The sequence below is a fragment of the Plectropomus leopardus genome, chromosome 11 (assembly GCF_026936395.1).
Source record: "Plectropomus leopardus strain MGB_pleo_1.0 chromosome 11, ASM2693639v1, whole genome shotgun sequence".
In the NCBI taxonomy this organism is placed as follows: Eukaryota; Metazoa; Chordata; class Actinopteri; order Perciformes; family Serranidae; genus Plectropomus; species Plectropomus leopardus.
Window position 1 is genome coordinate 17,822,611 of NC_142186.1, and position 12,289 is coordinate 17,834,899.

Consider the following 12,289-nt stretch of genomic DNA (forward strand, 5'->3'; position numbering starts at 1 on the left):
GTAGACAAAAAAACATGGTAAAATAGGATCCATGTAAGACAAAACAAAGTTATCCTTTAAGCTGTGGCATTAAATGTGCTGTTTTTGTCATATAAATTCTAAAATACGCCAATTAAAATCATCCTCCAACAGAAGCACTGTAGCACCTTATGAAATGGATACTGCACTGTACATACCATATAATTGTATAATATTAAACATGCATGCATTTTAATCAGTGTAAATAATACTTTACCTGCCCCATGATCACATGGTGACTGTTGTGTCTTTTTTAGAGTGTTTGCATTAGCCCCCTTTGCAATGGTTCAGAGACAAAGACAGAACACGAGGAAACCAGCAGCAATGTGGGCTTTTCGGGCATACCAAGTCCTGCTTTGAGCCACAAGAGTGAGCCTGATTGTGTTGAAGCTCCTGGTGCTCCAGCTGAGGAAGAATCATGTGATCAGGACGAGGTTGTAGTTTTTGAGACCTCTTTGGTGCCCATCGTAGAGGTGGAGATGGCGCAGCTGCCTCCCTCTCCCGGCCTATCCCCTAAAGTTTTAGATGGGATCCAGGAGGAAGAAGGATCGTGTCCCGAATTGTCGGAGCACTCCGGAAAGATATTTGGATCCTCCCCAGCTTCCTATTTCAGGAGTGATGGTCCACAGGTCGTACGCTGCTTCCAGGTAGCCTCCCGACCCCCTCAGGGTGACGCTGATTCCGTCTCTGCTTGGCCTCTGTGATTTTAAGGCTGCCACACTTGCTCACTCCTTTGCAGCACCATTGCAAAACATTTGAAACTGTATGAAGTGCTGTGTAAATTATGCTCATCATACAGTTGTAACTGGTTGCTGCAGAGGTGTTGCATGGCGATGTGTTTTCAGCTATGGTGATGGGTTTCTGTAACACTCTTCTCCGCCACAAAATCTACACACTGACTTACTTTCCTAAACTTTCCAACCAACTTATGGCTCTCCGCCTCCCTGTTTCTTTTGTACAAGTTGGTGACGGGAAAGGGAAATAACCAGGTGATTCTGTTCTTTGCAAAAATCCTAAACAAATCTGTTGAGAAAAATGGGCTGTTGCAGTGAAAATCACTCCACACAGGCTTATAAGGGTTTGCATGTTGTGAAACAAACTGGCTGCGGTGAGGTGTCAAGTGTCTGGTTAAACAGCCACTCATGGGGCTATGCTCCCGTCCACAGCCCCCTCTGGTGCAGACCCAGACAGTCACCATCACAGCAGTCTCCAACTCCTTACCCAGTGGCATCTCCACCACAGAGGTCCCTATCGTCCCGACCAAGACCTTCATCTATGAGTCTTCAAAGGTAGGGGCTCCAGCACCTGCTCAGCCCAGATCTGTCTCAGCTGCAGGCAATCTCTTTGCATGGAGGAGACATCAGCGCTATAGAGCAAGCAGGTCTGGGAGGACCAGGCCAGGGGCTCCAGAGCGAGCTGAAGCTCAGAGTTGCTGTATCTAACAATGATTACTCACTATACCTGTTTTGGTCTTTTTCTTTTTCTCAGGTGGCAGTTGATGGGACAGACGAGGACAAAGACAACACTACTGTGTCCAGCTCCAAGACTGTTTCTTCAGAGACCACCAGTGGCACCTCAGTCACCACGACTACCACTCACATCTCAAAGGTCAGCAGTACAAGTTCTGCTCTTTGTTGTATTGTTTTTATTTTATTTTATTTGCATCTCAAATAAAAAAAATGTCTTCCCTTTACTAGGTGGTGAAAAGCGGATCTACAGAGACTCGTGTGGAGAAGAGAATCGTCATAACTGCAGATTCTGACATTGACCAAGATAAGGTACAAACCCTCCGCTCATGACACAAAACAGTAATTGTGTATTAAAGAACTAGTTGAACATTTTGAGAGATGCGAGACAGTTAGTTAGTTAGGTGATGCACCTGTATTAGCCATAGTAATAATTACGCAAGTAAAGGGAATGCATCACATGAATACAGGACTTTCATCCACTATTTTTTTTCTAAACCTAACCAGGCAGTTTTGGTGCAACTGGGACCATTTCACTAGATTAATTATGTGTTTAAAAATGTGACCATTAATGGACATTCACAAACTGTTCTGTTGTCCACCAGGGTTGCAACTTTAGGAAACGCCCCTGTGGGTCTTTTTCAGTGGGTAGAAACATACAACCTATGTGGTGGCATGGGTTAAAGGGATACAGCGTCGGGGTTTAAAGCAAATTTTTCATAGTGGCCAAAAGTGGAATTATATTGACTGAGTATGTTACATGATCCATTGACTTCAAAACACTTTCCCCCATAGACTTACATTGGGAAAGAGAGAGACATCTTTTGAGTGTCACAGCCCCTGTCAAATGTCCCATTTCACTATCAAGACTTGATCCATTTGATCTGATAACATTTGAAAAGTGTAGAAGAGCAGCAAGGTTAAATCATTTTATCCCCATTTAAGATGGGGATAAAATGATTTAGCTGCTCAACCTCAAATTGGAGGTTGAGCAGCTAACCTCCAATTTCACCCTTTGAGATAGCAAAGGGTGAAATTGGAGGTTAGCTGCTCAACCGGCAGAAGTTGGCTGCTTGGCCGCTGTGTACCCGCTCCATGGGCCCCACAATGCAAAAGAGCTGCGTTATTAAATCTCTGGTTATTTCATACTGTGGAAACTGAGCATCTTCGGCTTCATGTGCCACTGAGTGCCGTTCATAGTAATAATTGGGGCCCCCTTCAACCCTGTATCCAGCTCGCTTTATACATTCATAGGAACCTTTGTTTGCTTTCTTGCTAAGAGTTAGATGAGAAGATCAATACCATGCTTATATCTCTCCAGCAAATATGAAACTACAGCCAGGAGACAGTTAGCTTAGCTTACAGGGGGGAAACAGCTTGCCTGGTTGTGTCCAATTTTTCCATTAGGCGCCATCTAATAAAGATTAAGAGTAATACATGTGCACATAATGTCTGTCTTGCAGGAGAAAGGCGGCGGAGCATCAGCATTGTAACTGAATCACCACCTGCATTTATTCCTTTGACTCTCCACCTCTGACACACACTTGACCAGCTGATCTGCGCACACACATCCAAAAGAAATATCTCATAAATCTACACCTAACTTGCTGAGTAGATAAATCTTTGTAGATCCTCTTTGTTTTTTTTGTTTTTCAGTTGTAGTTAGAGGAGGGCTGCACAATACTTATCCCACCTAGGTTTTAAAAAAGCTTAGTGATCACATTTTCATTGTTTAAAAAACAACATTTTCAGTTGAGTGATCTCAGTTACGTTTGCTTTTAAATGCTTTTATTTTCCTAGTGGTTTTTACATTGTTGATTTTATACAATGCACTGTTTCCATTCTTGTTTAGAAACCATCATCAGCATTTATTCCCTTGGTGCTGCTCGGGGAACGTTAAGACTTCATTCAAGGGAATTCTCTTTGTCATTGTTTACTTGTCTATTAAATTCAGGAGAGACATCTTTTTTAAAACATCAAATGACATACCTCGCATCAATATGTGAATTAAGATATTCTGTGCTCAAATTTGGACAGTTTTTTGGCTTAGTTCACGGCTCAGGTACAAAAACAAAAACCTAAAAAAAATCTTTTCTTCCCTTACCAGCCAGGAACCAGTAGCCTACACATTATTGTAAAGTTTGAACTAAATATGGATCTATTTTGAAATATTTCTCTATTTTATAGAAATGATGCTTTTATAGTATTTGTACAAATTTGAGGTTTTTAAGTTATTCATCCATCTGCTCATTAAGTTGTAGGTTACCATTGTGCTGTTTACTGAATTTTGAGGTCTCTACTTAAGCTTACCTGTCTTGCCTGACACCCTGAATCATTCTTATTCGTTTCCTCTTGTAGTCCACCAAGTTTATCAAACCTTTCATGATTTCAATGGAGTGCTTCCCTCAGCCCCGTTTTGTTCAGTAGCATAGAAGTCATAACTGCTTTGAATATATTTGGTTGATAAGAAATGTTTCACAAGCTTCGGTCTGTCTATCTCAGGTTTTGATATTCTTTGTAAGACTACAGACCTCCATATGATTGTACGAGGAATGTCCATATATGTATATCCATCCCTACTTTAAATGTACATTTATGTTCAGCCAAGTGAGGTCAATAAATGCAAAGCTTGTCTGTCACAGTAACCACACATGTAAGAGGTGAAGGCAGCTGTCCCACTATATGTGGCTTTTCTCTCATAGGAGCACAAGTTGTCTTTTTTACATGTTCTACTATACAGTAATTTATTTGTAAAGTAGGAACTGTCTCGTGTGATTTGATGTACTGTGATGTTTCAACACAAGCTGGTTTCCAGGCTTCCACTAGAAATGTCACAATGTTAAATATTGCATTAATTATCAACCAAGTTTGTAAAGCCTTTTTACCACATAGTCTATGTAGGTTGCTCTCTCACTTGCTGTTTCCTGTGCTTTTTCATAGAAGAGAAAATGCTTAAAATATATACAAATCCCTTTTTAGATAGCGTGTTTGTTAGCAAACGTTTTTAACCCAAAAGAAGCCATTGGTATCGTAGCTACAAGGACAACAACAGAAACCTCTCCTCAAAGAAAAAATGTAGAATTTCACATGAAGAAAATAGTTTTTAGACAATGGAAAATATTGTTGCTTTGTCACTTATCCCTGTCTTTTTATGAAAAAATAAAATATGCATTATTTTGCATTTTACTGGGCCGTCTATGTGTGAAGCTAAAACTTAAAAAGTATGAAAGAGACTTTGTTGAGAAATAAATATTTAATGGCATTCACTTGCTCCATGCGAGATGTTGCTGCATGTTCAATCAACTCTTAAAAGGAAAAAAATGTAACATCGGTCAAGATTGTAATACCGTAATAATGTAAACATGATGAAACCACAAACACAGGATTATCAGGAAAACACTAATACAGTTGCCTAAAGAAAGTACATCCAAAGCCACTGAATTCAAGGAAAATAAACAGCGTAATAATAAAATCTAAATTAAGGGTAGGTCCTTTTTTAAGATAACTTCTCACCTTTAATTTGGTATTCATTGTTTCATTTAAGTAGCACCTGATCACATTTGAACATATTGCTGTTTTCAAATAAAATCCTTTATCTCAACATAATAAAATCTTATGCAGATTCCAAAATATGTTCCGCAGCACAAGCTCATATGATTGGATGTGACTTAATGCTAACTCGACTCTTATCGCTGATAAGGCAAACCTGTCGGGCTGGTGGCAAGATTTTCTCTTACATTCATTCAATCACCTGCGATTCAGCTACAAAGCACATTGTAGGTCTCATTATCACAAAGTTAAAGCCACTTTTCTGTTTCTAAGAAACAACCCTAAAATGTGAAAAGATGGATTGACATCAATTAAAGTCAAACACTGAAGTTCATGTTTAATGCAGAAAAACTAACCTGCTCAACTGTAACTGTGTTTCACTAAATAAGAGAACGTCTGATTCTGAGGGTCTATTGAGACAGAGGGGAGTTTGGGAAACTGTACAGGCATTCATTGGAAATATTTAATCCATTCCTTCAAACCAGTAGTAAACAACAAAGTCTTTAAGTCCACTGTGTGCATCAAAGTGGATTTCTAGCGAATTGTCTTGACTGGGCTTTTGAAACTTGATGCAGCCTGAAGTTGAAGTTGATAAGCCATCGGGTGAATTTTGAAACCGTATAGCCTGGAAAAAAAAAAAAACATGAAAAAAATCACTTGCTGGACAGAAGGAAATTTCCTTTTAGTCCTAAGGTCAAGGGCTGAGGACTGTATGATACCAGTCCCAATATAAGTTTCAATACAGATACAAAAACAAACAGTTTCATGATGAAAATTTAAATTATTAAACAAACATGACTGCCAATCAATTAAAACATACTCAAGTTGCATGTTCATGCAAGTTTAAGTTAATGCTAACAATAAATTAAATGAGAGTCCGATCAAACCCACCTTGGCACAAACTGGTTGGCTGGGCGCTTTGGGCGATACTCTGGGTGCACCATGAACAGCATGTGGGGGAACCCCGTCCCAAAATAGGCTCCATCTGTGTGGTGGTGTCTGGAGGATTTGGGGGTATAGACATCCATGCACTTTGGGCAATAAAGCTTCACCATTGCTTCTCCAGGGATGTCAGACAAACCTGCATCAGAAAGAGACTGGTGAGTATCTGCGCATCTTATTTCTCAAGTCCCTTTCACACGGCCTGTTCAAGGCGGGAATGTCACACGGTTCTTAAAGGAGTTTTCTCGCCTTTAAGCAGGTAGCAGAGGTAGTAACAGCGCTGAATCCACGTCTGTGTAAAAGGGACAGCCGTAAGGAGGTGACCATGGAGCTGATGGCTGTGATGTTACAATGATGTGTTATACAGGTATGTGCGACCCGCCTCCCTGAGATTTAAAAAGCTGTTATAGTGGGATCTCTGTGTAAAAAGGGCTTCAGTTTGTGCATCGAGCAGGTGAAGCAAGGAAGAAACACGGGGGGAGAGGAGTTGAGGCAGAAGCGTTTAATAAACCCAGACACCCATACTTCAGAGCCGTTGTTTTCAAAGTGACATCAATTAAATATGACGTGCTGCACAGCTGCATCATCAGCTGTGTGTCACGCCTCCTTACACATCACAGATGCCGAAAGACTTCTGCAAGAATACACCTCTGCATCCTTATAGCATCACCAGAACGCCTACTCTCTCCTGATGATGCATTTTAGGAATTGAGGCATCTATAGTGGGATCAATTTTCGGGTCATAGGTGGGAAGACGGAGGAGACGAGGAGGCACAAATAGAGAAACGAGAACAGCTCTATGTCTTCATAGTCACTGACAAAGGTCAAATGTGTAGCTTGGGTTTTGTGTCAGGGAGAATTTGTTAAATTTGAATGTAAAAAAATGAAAGTCAGACTTACCAATAGGAAGCATTGGCTGATTCTCACAATAGACTCTGGGGCAATAGCCAAAATCCCCTTGTTGGTACTTTTCCAACTAAGGAGAACACCACATTTAGAAATCACTGACGTTTCATGTCATGAAGCAAGTAAAAATGTGAAATGATGAAGTAATGGCCTACCATCTGTGCAATGCCTCTGTTTGTGAGGATGTAACGTGCATGTATGAGCCCATAGAGCATCTCTGCCGCCTGCTCTATCAAGTCACTCTGATTGGGGTTATCTTCAAGTTCCTCATCTGTCAGATTAAAATGATTTAGTCAGTTACGGAGTTCACCCTTTATTTTATTTCATATCAGAATGGCTAACTTCCTTTATATTCCTACCTGGCTCCAGGTCAAGAATCATATCCAAAGCCTGGCGATAGTGAGGCACCTGCTCGTTCAAACCTGTCAGGTTAAACTTGTCCTGTATGTAGTCTTCATCAACCTATAACACACGATTGGAGACAATGAAAGGCTATTAATGGCATTAATTACTCTTGCGAGCAACAGCACATTGCCACAGCACACTGGTACGGAAGCATTACGTAAGAGCTTAACAGGATTACTTAGATGCTGCCAATGAAGAAAGCAAGGGGTTAAAATTAGAACTGGACTGTGTGAGTGCTAATCAGACAAACCAGTGTGTTAGACATCGATGCCTATGCTTACCACATAATTCCTAGTGTTTTTATTTTAAGTGTTTTTCCTTTTCACATGTCTCCCTCAGGTGCTTTTAGAGTGAGAGGGCCCCATGTGCTTTAGTGGACCCGATTAGCAGTAAACAGCAGAGGGAAGCGGCTCTGACAAGTGTGTTGACTTAGCTGTTGTTTGAAATGAACTCAATTGTTTAGCTTTGCAATTAGCTTTGACCTCACGGCAGCATTTGATCCTGCAAATTTAAATTATTTATCACAAAGCAAAAGCAACAACATAAAAAAAAGAAATAAAATGCACGTATAGTTTTTAGTCCAAGTGCTTTGTGTAACCCGTTTTCCAACCAGACATGAAACTGATATCACACACCTGTTTCATGCTCCACTTAAATATAGGTCTCAACGTGAAACCACATTGTGAAACCAAACGGCACACATTACTATTAGTGTGAAACTTAGTTTACATCTGCAATTACGTGTTTGTGGCTATGAAAATTTGAGATGCACTCCTATACATTCAAGTGCACAACAACAACTACAGTCATAAAAATAATATGACCATAGATAAACTGAGATGAAACAGTTTATTCTGGAGCAAGGGTGAAAAACAAACAAACATGAGGCTAAAAACATTGAAAGTTCATGGCCATTAGTGCACTCTGACTTCAAAAACCTGAAGAACTTTTACATTATACAAGCATAACAAAATTGCAACCTCAGTGGTGCATATTAGTTAAAAGAAAAACAAATGTATTTCACATTTGAATAAGGACACAAATGTAAGCAACGATAAATAATAATTAAACTAAAATCCTCTGCCTGGGGCTGTCAGACTGCTGCACATCTGCTGCACATCTGGTGATGTTCGACGTGATGCTTCTGGATGTGGTAAAAGATGTGTGTACCTGTGCTAGTGTGCCTGTGAAATTGGGATCATTTTTACTTTATCAGATGCAAATCAGTGGTAATCTCTCAAATCTAGGCTCCAATCTAAAATCCCAGTTTAGGAATAATATGGGGAATCTGGACAAACCTCACAAAAGAACTCATTCCCCCTGAGTCCACAAAACCAGGATATCCAGGACACCTCCTCTGAGCTGCTCATCCTCCTGACAAAACAAAACAGAGCTGTGATGATGCACCAACATCCATGTAATACTCTCACTGTGAGGCTAACAGCTAAAACCCGGCAGATCATTTTCATGAGATCTAAACTTTACAAGCACAGATTCAACATTTTACTCCGCCATAGGCGCAACACATTGAATCTGTTATGTCAATGACTTTGAACAAAAAAAAAAAAAATATTTTATGTGTTTATTCTCCAACTACCTCTGAGTTTTTGTCTCTAACCTGCTAACATCGCTGCGTTATTGACTCCTGGTTACAAGCTAACGTTAGCTGCTAGCGCTCGATGGCGTTAACATGATTAGTACAGATAGATTATGTGGAAATTAATTATTTAAACTGCAATGTGTATTTGGAGGTACTGTCTCCTGCGTGTGTACAACTGTTAACAAAAGCCACCTTTACTCACCCTTCTCTATTTTAGTTAACACATCAACTGCAGGCTTCGCTGCCTTATCGCCGCTTCCTGGATGACAAATACGTCTTCCGGTCAGGGAGAGTTTTCGAAATAAAGTTCCTCATTACGAATAAATAAATAAATAAACAAATGTTATGAAATAAAGAATAATAAAATAATAAAATAAATTATAATAAAAACAAAAATTAATAACAAGCAATCAAAAGGGAATTTGAAGGCTATAAAGTGTTGATGTATTTAAACCCATTTAAGTAAAAACAGACAAAAAATACAATTTTATGTCCATTCACATTTTAATGAATTTCCAGCAAAACTATGACAACATGACTGTTTTGTTGTGTAGCATATGTGTTTTTAATGTTAAAACAGTGAATCCATATGTTTCAAAAAGTGGGTCTATACATAGCATTATTAGGGTATTTTGAGTGGCATGATAGTGCCTATCCCCTGCGGAGTCCATGTCATTTGACTATGTGCTGTATTTAACTAAGCAGCTAAAGTTACATCTTATGTATTCAATTGACTATGATAAGCGTGTAATAGCACCAACAAAGCATTTATCTTTCTATTATGTGGGAAATCTGTCCTGTGGGCACAGTCACACAAAAACATTTGATATTGATTCCGCTACTTCAAAGAAGTCGAATATTTTGCAATAAGTCTTATATTTGGTTTTCCCCTCTCATTACATTAGTTACGCAGCATTTTGGTGATGTTTCAATCTGAGTCATTCCCTGCTGGGATAGAGAGATACATCATGGCAGGTCTGAAAAGGTTTTGCGAGGAGGTGGATCATTTTCTGTCTGTTCTTGCTCCTTTCCCATGCCTTCGAACATCAGGATCCTAAAATTAAGAAATTAAGAAAATGACATATAAGCTGCTATACGCTGTTACTGTGAACTTGTAAAATTTGGACAGGGGGGAGTACTTTTTATCAGACATCTTGTTTCCTGAAGGCTACTTGAAGTACTTTTATCACTGAGACAGTATTTGCATTTCTATTTTTTTAAGTTTTAATTTATGGATTAGAATTTAAACACAGTTGTTGTTTTTTTTTTTTTTATATCAAGCTATTAGTTTTATCAGCTAGATTTAAAGTTAAGACCATAGACATCAATTCCAGCTTCATACAAATGTATTTCTATTCAATAATTTTGGGACTTAATCTCCCCTTAACCCTCCTCATGTGACTCAATTCTGGATCCCCCCGTCCTCTGAATTACCCAGTATATACTCACAGTTTTAGAATTGCATTTCTCTTTCCCAACATCATATTCAGGAAGTCGTTGTAGCTGATGGTGTCTTTTGATGTCCCTCCAACAACCTCTGACATCATCTTTTTCAGTTCTAAGTGAGTCTTGGCCAATCCGAGTTTTTCCAGCATTCGTTTTAACCCCATCATATCTATAAAGTCAATAGTCCAGAGAGACAAATAAGTAAAAAGTGCTCATATCTTTAATCTGTAAAGCTAAGACACTACTGAAATCAGTTGCAAACTGTAGCTAAACATATTTGAGTTTTTAGACCAGTGCATTTTTACCAATATCTCCTTTGTCATTTAGATCGAATTCCATGTACTTCTCTGTAATACAAGCAAAGATAATATCATTCCAAAATGTATAACTGTGCACTTAATAACCAAACAATTCACTATGCAGTTATTGATAAACACTTGAATACTCACTTTTAAACATTTCAAGCTTTGAGCACAGGTCTTCCTCTTCTGCATATTTTGGATCTGAGAGAAAAGCCTATAGGGGAGTGATAAATAAAAATCAAAAAAATACCAAGATAACCAACATATTATTATTGGTATCACACAGGTGTCATGTTTTTGTAGAGCCTCTGTGCTGTCTTTATTGTAACTTGATGAGTAAAAATACCTCATTAATAGAGTTCAGTTTTTCTTCCTGTTGAGACTTGAGAAAACCATATGCTTTACCTCCTGTGAGATAATAGACAAGACAATATAAAAAATATATATTCAGATCACCAACAGACTTATAGCAGAAGAAAAGCAAACTGACCTTGAGCCGAGCTGTCCATTTCTGTGCTCAGAGCCTGTGAACACTTAGAGTGTGAAAAGCGATGATGGCGTTTCACTAAATTAAGCTACAAGAGGAAGTGGAGTTACAAAGTTTCAGTTAGCATTAGTGAGGTTCCTCTGTAGTATTTAAGGCTGCAGTAAAACTGAGGTCAACAGCAGAATGCACACCATAACATTCACACAGACTAAATTTGACCAGAAAGAAAAGGCACTGTTGTTTTGCTCACTAAAAGAAAATTGTATATAGCGTACCTGCTGTGTAATGGCCAAGATGGGATCATTCAAATGTATAACTTCTAACTTCTTATACAGTCTATCCAGAAAAGTGGTTCATCACCATCACTTTATAAATAGGTTGACATATTTGTAATTAAGGAAGTAAGAGTGATTTTGCAAGAAGAAATGTGTATGGAAACAGAGTGCAATGCACATAGTCTGCAGAAATAATCTGCCTATGAGGTATGTTTTGAATTATGTAACACATATTGGTAAGTTTTTTTTTTTATCCAGGAAACTTTCACTGATAGTGTTGTTCCCTTTTACAAGAATTCACTATGCACACTCACACAGTTAGACACATCCACACTTAAAGGCCAGCCGCAGCTCCAGTGGAGCAGCAGGGGGTTGAATGACTTGCTCAAAGGCACCTCTGTAATAATGTAGGAGCAAACTTTCCCTACTAACATTCAAATGTGAGCACAATATATACTACCCTGTTTACAAAAAAGTTGGGACACTGCAAAACATACATTGATATAGAATGTAATGATTTACAAATGCTTTTCAACATACAGTGGGGAAATGAGAATTCAACACTTCAATGTTCTTTCTAATGCAAGTATTTACATGTAGTTTCTGTCAGACTTTGGTATTTACTAAGTAATACTACTCTGATAAAGAAACTGTTACAGTTCTATCCATTAAAAATATGTGCAATAACATGAAAACAATATTTAACATAATAACTTAAATATATTTTGTAATACTTTGAGAAGATTTTTTTTTTTTTGCAATGCCAGCTTTAGGGTGCCTCCTGTGTTCAGGTTGGATCCAGATGATTCAGACCTATTTTTTCACATAGGAAGTCTTTAAATCTTGAAAGTTGACTTTATTTAAAAAAAACAAAAAACATTTTTTTTCCACTT

General features: G+C 38.6%; 3 protein-coding genes across 17 annotated transcripts in view; 1 reads left to right on the forward strand and 2 right to left on the reverse strand.

Annotated features, from left to right (window-relative positions):
* LOC121945189 (uncharacterized) overlaps positions 1-4,670 on the forward strand; it is a 39,788-nt gene extending 35,118 nt beyond the window's left edge. For 13 of the 15 annotated variants that reach the window (XM_088084141.1, XM_088084140.1, XM_042489237.2 and 10 more), the window contains 5 exons: positions 276-665; positions 1,185-1,307; positions 1,507-1,626; positions 1,716-1,796; positions 2,948-4,670. In XM_088084141.1, the coding sequence (XP_087940267.1) occupies positions 276-665; positions 1,185-1,307; positions 1,507-1,626; positions 1,716-1,796; positions 2,948-2,977 (744 nt within the window). In that variant the 3' untranslated portion in view covers positions 2,978-4,670. The remainder of the gene's footprint in view (positions 1-275; positions 666-1,184; positions 1,308-1,506; positions 1,627-1,715; positions 1,797-2,947) is intronic. The other 2 variants (XM_042489239.2, XM_042489241.2) reach the window with 2 other exon arrangements.
* A 48-nt stretch (positions 4,671-4,718) lies between these two features.
* LOC121945190 (casein kinase II subunit beta) lies at positions 4,719-9,224 on the reverse strand. The gene is made up of 7 exons (XM_042489243.2): positions 9,089-9,224; positions 8,585-8,660; positions 7,241-7,343; positions 7,037-7,152; positions 6,876-6,951; positions 5,925-6,114; positions 4,719-5,658 (listed from the first exon to the last, which is right to left on the reverse strand). The coding sequence occupies exons 2-7, from the start codon at positions 8,654-8,656 to the stop codon at positions 5,568-5,570; spliced, it is 648 nt and encodes a 215-aa protein (XP_042345177.1). The 5' UTR covers positions 8,657-8,660; positions 9,089-9,224; the 3' UTR covers positions 4,719-5,567.
* Positions 9,225-9,366: 142 nt separating this feature from the next.
* Positions 9,367-11,209, reverse strand: LOC121946369 (allograft inflammatory factor 1-like). The gene is made up of 6 exons (XM_042490934.2): positions 11,125-11,209; positions 10,981-11,042; positions 10,782-10,848; positions 10,638-10,679; positions 10,336-10,501; positions 9,367-9,940 (listed from the first exon to the last, which is right to left on the reverse strand). The coding sequence occupies exons 1-6, from the start codon at positions 11,141-11,143 to the stop codon at positions 9,853-9,855; spliced, it is 444 nt and encodes a 147-aa protein (XP_042346868.2). The 5' UTR covers positions 11,144-11,209; the 3' UTR covers positions 9,367-9,852.
* Positions 11,210-12,289: the final 1,080 nt, after the last annotated feature.